The sequence below is a fragment of the Rhinatrema bivittatum genome, chromosome 1 (assembly GCF_901001135.1).
Source record: "Rhinatrema bivittatum chromosome 1, aRhiBiv1.1, whole genome shotgun sequence".
Classification (NCBI taxonomy): Eukaryota; Metazoa; Chordata; class Amphibia; order Gymnophiona; family Rhinatrematidae; genus Rhinatrema; species Rhinatrema bivittatum.
The window spans coordinates 759,865,730-759,876,961 of NC_042615.1; the positions used below are offsets into that span (position 1 = coordinate 759,865,730).

General features: G+C 40.0%; 1 protein-coding gene across 3 annotated transcripts; it reads right to left on the bottom strand.

Annotated features, from left to right (window-relative positions):
* Positions 1-435: 435 nt before the first annotated feature.
* Positions 436-8,413, bottom strand: LOC115077048. Of its 3 annotated transcripts, XR_003852947.1 has the most exons (3): positions 7,769-8,413; positions 4,307-4,426; positions 436-1,931 (listed from the first exon to the last, which is right to left on the bottom strand). XR_003852947.1 is itself a non-coding variant. In XM_029579203.1 (2 exons), the coding sequence occupies exons 1-2, from the start codon at positions 8,333-8,335 to the stop codon at positions 7,094-7,096; spliced, it is 999 nt and encodes a 332-aa protein (XP_029435063.1). In that variant the 5' UTR covers positions 8,336-8,413; the 3' UTR covers positions 6,897-7,093. The 3 variants fall into 3 exon arrangements, 2 of the variants coding, with proteins under 2 accessions (XP_029435063.1, XP_029435070.1); XM_029579203.1 differs by lacking the exons at positions 436-1,931; positions 4,307-4,426 and adding an exon at positions 6,897-7,525; XM_029579210.1 differs by lacking the exons at positions 436-1,931; positions 4,307-4,426 and adding an exon at positions 6,897-7,525 and having other exon boundaries at positions 7,627-8,413.
* Between the last annotated feature and the right edge of the window lie 2,819 nt (positions 8,414-11,232).

Consider the following 11,232-nt stretch of genomic DNA (forward strand, 5'->3'; position numbering starts at 1 on the left):
GCTATGGCTAATATAACCCCAATATTTAAAAAGGGTTCCAGGAGCGATCCGGGAAACCAGTTAGCCTGACTTCAGGGTCAGGAAAAATAGTGGAAAGTGTTCTAAAGATCAAAATCACAGAACATATAGAAAGGCATGGTTTTTTAATGAATATTTTTAGAGGTAACATTCATTAACAAATACATATCATCTTGTGCACCATAAACATTGACACATAGATTGTATAAAACATAATATAAAATAAGAATAGGATATCTCGTCCAAGGACAAATATCAACTGAGTATCTATCTTCAATAGATCTTTTTGTACATACAGTGATCAAATTAAACATTTAGCCTATCTTGTAGACATCTTGTATTTTTCAACATCATTTTTCCCTCCTTAATCCCTCTACCCTCCCCCCTTCTTCAAATAACAAATAATGACCACCCCTGAGGAGCATATCACTTTTCAAAACTCATTAACATCTTTAATGCTGTTCTTGCCAAGATAAAAATCGCTGCCATCTTTTTTCAAATTTGTCTGTTTTTGTCTGACTGCGGTCAGTTTATTTAGATAACAAACATTTGCGAATCTCTGAATTACCTTTTTCAATGGAGGAACATCTGTTTCCAACAATATGCAATTTCTGCTCTTGCAGCTAATATTATCTGGTGTATTAAGTGAACATCAAAGGGTGCTGAATTTGAGGGATAAACATTTTACAGAAAAAATAAAGGACCTTTAGTAATTTGTTCACCTACCATATCAAAGATTAGCTGTACTACCCAATCCCAAAATCTAATAATCTTGGGGCACTCCCACCACATATGTAGATAATTCCCAACACCTCCACAACCTCTCCAACACTTTTCATCCTGAGTAAGGTAGAACCTATGTAGTTTAACCAGAATAATATACCAGCGACAGAGCATTTTGTAGCTTTGCTTCGCAATGGACACTGAAATGGAACTCCATTTAGTAAGAGAAAAACAACGTGCTCGTCTTTGTGGTCCCAGAGAAACTCAAAGGTCCTTCTCCCATTTAGTAATATGTGGTGGAGTAAACTTTAGTTCTCCATTTAAGAGGGTGTAGATTCTGGATATTACCCTTTTAATATTCCCAGCCTGATCACAAAACCCCTCAAACAATGATTTACCTTTACTTAAATCTGTCTTGACATTCCGTTGGGATATAAAATGACAAACTCGAAAATAAAAATACTGGTCTGTAACGGGAATTTCATAATTCCTCACCAAATTTGAAAACTCTCATACTTTTCCCCTTTGCCAAAGATATTCCAGCCATGAGCACCCTCTTTCTTCCCACAGCTTTGCAAGGATCTTTGAGTCTCCTGGGCCAAAATCCAGGTTGAAAAAGATAGAGGATCTAAAAAAGTAAGTTCTATCTCCCACCAAACTTCTTTTCCATTTATCCCAGACTTTCAAAGTAAGTACCACAGATGGAACAACAGGGGTTGGTAATTTCCTATTCTTATGGGGCAGCCACACTAAGGATGCTGGAGATATCCACCATAGAAGATCTATTTCCAACTGCACCCACTGTTTAGCATATGAAAGTTACAATATCTTTACTTCAAAGAGGTCTTGGTCTCAGTCCTCGGAGGTCTGGTTTCCAGGACAACCAAACTATAGAAATATACTTGATGAATATTCATTGTGGATATCCTGAAAAAACAAACCTGTTTGCTGCCCTTGCTGGCTCTAGCACTTGGAAATTTATAGAAAATAATACTACCCACCTCCAAAGGCCATGCATTAATAACTTCTTGACCGGATGCCAGTTTTTAATAAAATAGTAAAAAAACTGATTGTTTGCAAATTTATTCCATTTTGGCGTACATTTTCAAAACATTTAGATGAATAAAATTGGAAGTCACGTGCATAGGTAGTATTTTGTAGAGTCCAAAATATGCGTATCATACGTAAATCTGAAAAGAAAAAAAAGAGAGCAATTTAAGGGTGGGATTTGGAAGTTTAAGCACTGTTTGAGTGAGAGGTCTGGGTTAGTGGTAAGGCTCTAGGTGAACTAGTGAAGGCCTGGATGAACTGGTGGAGGTGTTGGCATACTGATAATTAAAAGTATATGTACGCGTATTTTCAGAAATGGGGTATGTAAATTCATTCATAAAATACATGCATCCATATATAACTTGGGGCTATTACGTGTACATGTTACAATTATTATACAAATAAAATATATACAAATGCTTTTATAAGCTAGGAGAGAAAGCATGTGGTTTTCTGCATTACAGATATTCATACTTACTGAAACATATGCATGTAGTTTCAGGGCAGAGATCTACAGCATTTTTTAAACTGTGACTACCACCACACAGTTTATAAAATACTGTTGTTACTTTAGATGCTCTTAAAGGTGAATTTTAAAAACATGGCACACTCCAAAATCAGGACATGTGTGCGCCCGCCATATTTTAAAATCTGCTTACTTACGTGTGTAGCTCTGGTTGTGCGCACTTCTAACTCAGAATCAACAAGGGACATGGTGTGTGCGGGGCATGGGCATTTCGGGGTGGGTCCAAGAGATGTGCGCACAAATACTTACATGTCTAGGCAAAGGCCCAGTTCTAGTGCCACATAACTTTACTTATGCTATGGAGGAGGTGTAAGTGAAAAAAAAACAAACCCAGTCCTGAGGAGTTTAAAGGGTTTTGGATAACTGGGGGGAGTGCAGGCTATTAAACTGGGGGGGGGAGGGGTTTGGAGGACCTAGCTCTGCACCGGGCAAGCTGGTCTTTGTGCGGATGCATGCCGGTTATAAAATTCCCTGACATACGCATGTATGTGCGTGCATTTTATAAAATTGCCACGTCCCTGGGCATGTGCCGACGCACACATGTCAATGTGTGACTTGTGCAGGCTATTGACTTATGCAGGCTATTGAAAATTACCCTTCCTAAAATGAAGCAAAAATCTGGACAATTAATTACTCTTAGAATTCTACTAGAAGCAAGTTCCATGTCAAGTTTTATCAGGCTACTCCTCAGCTTTGCCTGTGAGCCTACAATGTACTCGAGATGTGTTTTTAAGATAGGTAAAACACCTATAGATTATTATTAATCTAAATAACGTCTTCCTCCTCACCCATTCTCTCACACAACATGCCATAAAAAAGCAATATAGTTGACGGTTGGATGTCAAAGGCCATAGCTTTATTATAAAAAGCAATAATCTAAATAACGTCTGCCTCCTCACCCATTCTCTCACACAAAATGCCATAAAAAAGCAATATAGTTGACGGTTAGAGGTCAAAGGCCATAGCTTTATTATAAAAATACCTGCACTATCTGCTACACACATCACTTAACCACTATCTACCCGGTATTTTATCCACCACAGCCCTACCCCTAAGTCAACAGACCTGTAGGTAAACTACCACAGTCAGAAAGGAACCCACAATCGGAGGGGGCTGTACCCAGATCCCTCCTTGTAGAGCACCATTTCTGCCAAATACAGCTCCAACTGATTTGCACATATTGAGAACCCCGGGTACCTCACCAACTGCGACACAAAAAAAACCCCACTATGGAATGAATGAATTGCTCTGGCCAGATCTGGTATCTGTTGTGCGGTATACAGGAAATAATAAATACATAAATAAATAAATAAATAAATAAACAAACAAGGGGGTGGGGAAACCTGCCAAAAGCAGGCAGGGAGGTCACATTTCTACCTCCTTTATGCTACCTCTCCATTCCTCCTATTTCCCCACTGTTCTGTGCCCCCCCCCCCCCCCAAGCCAACCAGCAACTGCTGTATGGCTCAAAAAGGCACAGTATCCACAAACCATCCTCTCTCCCCCCTTTAACCCCACACATTCACCCACACTGATTGCTGCTTCCCACAGAAGAATGTGAGGAGAGGGGAGGGGCTGAGAAAAGAAGCACGCTAGGTCATCCAGCAGCCAGAGGTCCATATTATCCTAAGCAGCATGGGACCACCCCGAGTTGCTCTTCCATTATATTATGAATTTGTATTTTTATGACTTGTATTTTGATCTCCACATGAATTGTATTGGTTTTATATTATGTGAATTGTATTTAAATAACTGTAAGCTGTTTTGGACATAAATCCAACATGAAATACATCTAAACATAAACTGGCAATGAATAAGCAATAAGTCGTCTTTCTGTGCCTGTATCCAGAAGCTGTTCATTCATCCTTTTCTTCAGCCGAATGAGGATGCATCATCATCATGATCTATTGCTGGGTACAGAATGAATTCACCCAATGAGATTTTGCAATGTTTACTATAACCTTAAATTTCTCAGAAAAGAATTCATACCTGGTCACACTCTAGGGTTTTCACGAAGAGGTGGGTGGCATTAAACTGTCCATTAAATTACTTGCACAATGTACACATAGTGGAGAGGAAAATTCATCTGAGTTCTTCATATTCCCAGCTCTGTAAATTAACCGCAATATTACATGACTGGTTTTCTGTTCATTTTCAAGAGAGGAACTACAGTAGCTACAAATGAGTCAAGTATTAAGAAAACAGAAAAAAGACATTTGAAATAAGCCAGCAAAGAAATCAACCATAGAGCCAAATGCCACTACTGGAAAAGAATGTTAAATGACTTGGCATCCTGGACTTGCAGCTGTTAAGATATGATCTTTTAAGATGGATGAGCTTTGGTGAAGAAATCATAATAACTGAGTTAAAAGGAGCAAATCTCATACTACCATCAAAAAGAAAACTGCCACGTATATGTTGCAATTACAATAATAATAATGTATTACTTATTCTATACCTTACCATAAGAATGCCCAAAGCATGTTATAATAAAAATACAATAACAGTAATTCTACTGGGCAAATATTTGTCAACAGGTTGGATAATTACTGCTTTAGTTTCTTTATTGCAAGATTAAGTACATCATCTGAAAGCTGATGCCAGTGCATCATGTTTTTTAGTCCACTGCTCATCCTAAAGTCCATTAATACACTTTGTATTTGGTGTGTTAAATGATTCCTATTCTGAAAACCATAATGGGCTAGATTTAGTAGTTGATTCTTTACCCTTAGACATTTTGTATTTTTTTCTGAAGACTTCCCAATAGCTATACATGAAAATCAGCTCATGTTTATTCAGTCACTGACATTTTTCTACAGTCCAGCCACCACCTTTACTCACAAGTATGGCCATTACTTTGACCTAGTCCTTTCCTCCAATTACTGTCTCAGACTTCTTCACCTTAGTTCTTCCTATCTTATAACATCATCTGATAGCTTTCACATTAAACACCCTCCCCCACAGCCTTGCCCAGTCATCACCAACATCTTCAGGAATCTCCAAGTTATCGATCCTTGTATCCTCTCCACCATTGTTTCATCTGTCCTTTCCTCCACTATATCATTTGTGTTAGCTGATGAAGCAGTTTCTTTTTACAACACTATACTCTCCTCTGCTTTAGTCACTCTTGCCCATACTCTCTATTTGTTACAGCTGCCTTCAAATATGCTGTGATCACACCACTCCTCAAAAAATCTTCACTTGACCCTACCTGTCCTGTCAACTATCATAACGTCCCTCCTTCTTTTTGCTTCTGAACTTCTTAAACTTGCTGTTCACCTGCTGTCTTGACTTTCTTTCATTTCATCTTTCATCTCCATTCCGGTTTTCACCCTCTACATTCCACAGAAACAGACCTTGTCAAAGTCTCCAATGACCTGTTTATGGCAAAACCCAAAGACCTTTATTCAGGCCTTATCCTCCTTGACCTATCTGCTGCTTATAACACTCTCAGTTACCACCTACACCTTGATACTCTGTCCTCATTTGGATTTCGGGACTCTCTCCTGTCTTAATTCTTTTCTTACTTCTCCTGTCACCATTTTAGTGTTTTTTCTGACGGATCCTCCTCTACTGCCATCCCACTATCAATTGGTGTATCTCAGGGTTCAATCCAGGGTCCTCTTCTCTTCTCTCTGAATACTGATTCCCTTGCTGCTATGATTTCCTCTCATGGTTTTGAATACCATATTTTTGCTGATAATTCCTAGATTTGTCTTTCTACTTCAGAATTACATCAGGAATCCCATCCCAGATTTCAGCCTGCTTGTCTGGCAATGCTGCTACCTTAAGTTCAACATGGGCAAAATAGAGCTCCTTATCATTCTCCCCTAGCCTACTTCCTTTTTCTATTTCTGTGGATAACACTGAAATTCTTCCTGACTACTCAGCTCATTACCTTGGAATCATCTTTGACTCCTCTCTCTTCTTCTCTACATATATCCAAAGCATTACAAAAATGTGCTGTTTCTTTCTCAATAACATCACCAAAATCAGTTCCTTCCTTTCTGAACACCACCATCAGAACACTTATCCAATCTCTCATCATCTCCCACTTAGACTATTGCAATCTGCACCTCACAAGTCTCCCAGTGAACCATCTCTCTCTACTAGAGATGTGAATCGGAACCGGAATCGGTTCGGATTCCGGTTCCGATTCACATCGGGTTTTTTTTTCGTCCGGCCCGATCGTGGTTTTGCTTATCGGCTGCGCCCGAGCCGATAAACAAAAAACCCACCCCGACCCTTTAAAACTAATCCCTTAGCTTCCCCCACCCTCCTGACCCCCCCCCCCCCCCAAAAAAATCATTTTACAGGTACCTGGTGGTCCAGTGGGGGTCCCGGGAATGATCTCCCAATCTCGGGCCGTCGGCTGCCACTAATAAAAATGGCGCCGATGGCCTTTGTCCTTACCATGTGACAGGGTATCTGTGCCATTGGCCGGCCCCTGTCACATGGAGGGAGCACTGGATTGCCGGCGCCATCTTTAAAAATGGCGCGGGCCAGCCAGTGCTAAAATCTCCTGACTCAAATTGAAGGTATTTTTTTTTTTTTTTTTAAATCTTTATTTATCATCTTTTCAAAACAAAATACAAAGTAATTTGCATAGAATCACAAGAGATTGAGAAATTGTTCTTTACATGAAATTCTTATTTGAAATTTAAAAATTAAATATTGAAACATGACAAAATTTCACAATCTCTACCTTTCGTAGGTAACTGAGGAGGAAAAGAATAAAAGGAGAACATAAGAAACAATTTAGAAGTAAGGCTGGGTTTAAACATCAGATTCATTTACTGGATCCAGCTCTATGGGCTGCGGGGTCTGCTCTCGTGCCTCTAGAAAGGCTTGAAGTTGTTCCGGACTAAAGAACACATAAGTATTCCCCAAAAGTTTGACTATGCACCTGCAGGGGTACCTTAAAATATAGGTACCTCCTAGTGCAAGCACTTTTGGGCGCAATGAAATAAAATTTTTCCTTCGCATTTGCGTTGGTTTTGCCAAATCTGGAAAGATACGAACTTGACCACCCATAAAAGAAACATTTAAATTTTTGAAATAATTCTTCATAATTATTCCAACATCAATTTCTGAATAAAGAGTCACAAACAAGGCAGACCTTTCTGTAATTTCTTCTGTTGTTGTTTCCAGAAAATTGGTTAGATTTTCCATATCTATCCCCATACCAGGCGATATTAAGGCTCCTCTCTGTCTTAAAAAGAATATTTTTTTAACAGGCGGAACATTCTCTGGTGGTATCTTTAGAATTTCAATAGCAAATTTCTTGAAAGTCTGCAAAGGCAACTCACCCATAACTTTGGGGAAATTCAAGAGTCTTATATTTAAGTGCCTTAAGTAATTCTCTACTGACTCCAATCTTCTCAAAGACGATAGTCTTTCATTAACAGAAACTGCACTTAAATCTTGCAATTTTTTTACATCCACAGTTACCTTTGTCAAAGCCTTTTCCAGATTTGTGTGGTCAGTTTCGATCTTAGTCATTCTCTTGGAAACTTCCTCTAGTTTACAAGCCTGTCTGTCGAGCTTCGCAGCGTTCCCTGCTACCAGATCCCAAAGGGCGTCGAGCGTTACAATCGCTGGTTTTGTTAATCTCTGTGGGATAAGTGGAGAAACCGGCTCTGCTGTTCCTTCTCCGCTGGCTTCATACTCCTCCCCTCCTGTAGCCTCAGCGGAGACACGAGCACTGGCTGCACCCCCCACGTCTGCTTCGTCCCTGGGCTTGCCTCCCAACTGAGCATGCTCGAAGGAAGTTCCTGCCGGCGTCTCAGCAGGCACAGAGTCGAGCAGTAGAGCTGCTTGAATCAGCGTTTTAGGATCCGGAGGCGTCAGCGATAGTTCCCCGGGTGAGTACTGGGCTCCTTCCCCTGACTCACCAATGGGGGTAGACGTCCTCGTTACTGATGTCGGGGTTGCATACTGATAAATCAGCCGCTGCCCTTCCAAATTATCCGGTAAGGGAGGATATATCCGGATTTTCCCTTTTCTCTTATGTGGCATTGTAAAAAATCGAAGAAAAAAAGACTTAGAGGAAATTTTTAGGGAACGAGGGCACGGAGCTGCTCAATATGCGACCACACCCGCGGCCATCTTAGTTCCTCCTCAAATTGAAGGTATTTAATAACAAAAAATCAAGGAGTGGAAGTATGTACGTTTTATCATTTTAGAGCAATTAAAAGCTGCTGCAGAAAGCAAAATAGGGGCTGAAAGAGATTTGATATGTCAGAGCACCCAAGAAGCATCAGAAGAGAGGTGCTGGTACAGCCAAGGAGTACAAGGAGAAAGAAGCAGAACCAGCCAGAGCCACTGGAAGAGTCAACAGTTGAATGAGGATGGTACAACACATGAGAATGAAAGTAATGCAAGAAGGAATACCAGAAGAAAGATATAGGAATAATTAAGGAGTGGCACTGAAATAGCTAAGGAGCTCCATACACGAGATACTAGAACAGCTAGACCAATTAGAGGAGGTAACAGATGAGATACCAGTGAATGGGAATGGTGTTACACATGAGTTTGAAAGCAGTGTTAAGACAGACTTGGAAGCAGAGTGAAGAGGAAAAGCAGGAGAGATCAGTTGGAGGAGTTGGCAGTTGAGCTCCTGACTTACAGATTATGGAAATAGATATTGTTTATGCTGGGCTGCATGATAGAGAAAGACTGCCTAAGACATCCAAAGTAAAAAGCATGTTAAGTAAGCTCATCAAGACCGTAAAGGCACCTCTCGTGATATCACAGAAATAAACTGGATACAATATTGTGCAGTGAAAATCATTACTGAAACTGTACTATCAGAAGAAAAAATGAACTCGCTGTGTGCACAGAGGTCACTGGTAGACCAGTACCTCAAAGGATGGAAGACAACAAAAATAAAGAAAAAAAAATTGAAAATCTTAAGCTGAAATATGCTGCACTAACAGAAGAAGATCTTCAACTCATATGCTCGCTTAACAAATTGAAAATAGCTGCAGAAACACAAAAGCTGAGGAGATAAACGAAGAAAATAGAAAGGGGAGATATCAAAATAAAATATTTAGACAAACCCAAAGCAATTCTACAGGAACAGAAGAGTTCTGGAGAAATTTATATGAGGATCCTGTAAAGAATAACATAGAGGCAGAATGGCTGCCTAGCATCCAGGAGAATATGGAAGGGGCAGACATCAAAACTATGGAATGACCTAAAGTAACAAGAGAACTGCAAGTCCGGTTAAAAAGAGCCCTAAACTGGAAAGGTCCTGGCCATCTCTCCATCAAGACCTGGAAAACTGCAAAAATTAGTTGATTAGACAATCAGAATTTACACCATAATGGGTAATAACAGGAAGAACAGGAAAATCCAAGCAACATCCCTCAAAATTATCAACCTACCTACAATTTACAAGCTCTTCACTGCAATAAATACAGAGAGAATATATGATCACATAGATTTTAATAACATCATGGCAATTATTTTATTTATTTAGATATATTTTCTGCTTTTTGCAGTGCTTCAAAGTGGATTACATTCAGGTACTGTAGGTTTTTCCCTATCCACAGAGGGCTTACAATCTAAGGCCTGGATTTATCAAAATGCACTAATATTGCCTGTGATAGAAAAAGGGGTGTGTTTTATGGTAATAGGCAGTTTATGCTAACACCTAAGTTACTACAAATTGTGATAACTTTTTGAGAGAGAGAGAGAGAGAGAGAGACTAGCCATAATACCCTTTCCCTTAGGTATTTATATCTCTATGGGAGGCCCACCTAGTAACTCGAGGTAAGGGGGTTAGGGGTCACTTTGACATTCAAAGTGAGACGTACGAATAGAACAGTGCTCTCTTGTGAAGATTTGATGACCCTCGAGTGAGGAAACTCACTCCAAGATGAGATTTGTGCAATGTTCTCTCAACCTAGTTTGAACATCAAAATGATGCTGAATTAAGCCATCATAACCAGCTATAAGACAGGTCAAAAGCTCAAAATATCATGGATAGATTATAAAAAAAGGTTTTCATAGTATCCCACACTCCTGAATAATAAATTGCCTTGAAATTTATAGAGTAAATACTGGATTGATTGAGTTTATCAAGTTTTCCATGAAAGTGTGGCAGACTACACTCCAACTGATCTGATTCAAGAACTTCCAGATGCATCTAGACAAGCTGCCTGCACATACATACTGCACCTATGAACTCCAGAAGGAAGTTGTCTTTGGCACAATGCAAATATTAAGAAGGGCATTAGCAGCAGAGAGACTGAGATTATACTCAACATATCCTTACCAGAAGGCATGGGATAACTTGCATGAAGAAGCAATTATTACCATGAGCAACTTGCTGGGCAGACTGACTGGACTATTTGGTCTTTATCTGCTGTCTTTACTGTCTTACTATGTACACCCTGGCTTTCAAGTGACGGTCATTCTTATCAAGTTAAGAACAAATTAACCCATATGGAGACTTTACCCCAGGAATGTCTCCACTCCTAATCTGACCTCATCTTCGGAACAGTAACTTCTAAACAGACGCACATGTACACATTTTCATCGGCCTGTACCCAGGGACGTGGCCATTTTATTACACATGTGTGTATATACATGCATGTCATAAAAAAGCCTGATGTGCGTGCAGGTGCACGCAATTTTAAGTGGACACAGGACTTCTGGACAAAGAACATCAGGACTTCTGGACAAGGAACATCAGGACTTGGAACATCAGGACTTCAGGACAAGGAACAGATTACAAAGGAGTTCCGATGAGGAACAAGACCAGGAACATCAGATGAAGGAGACCAGAAACGTGAAGAACATGAAAAACGGAACCATCTGGACAGGAGCAGACCACGGAAGACCTTGTTTGGAGAAGAGGAACATGAACGACCATGGAACCTGATTCGAAGGCCCAGAGGAAGTGAAGC

Bases quoted from the DNA above. Each gene is read 5' to 3' on its own strand.
- LOC115077048 (XM_029579203.1), bottom strand. From the start codon at position 8,335: ATGCCACATAAGAGAAAAGGGAAAATCCGGATATATCCTCCCTTACCG. The intron at 7,526-7,768 runs GTAACTGTGGAT...TTTTTAAGACAG, and splicing joins TGGAAAAGGCTTTGACAAAG to AGAGGAGCCTTAATATCGCC.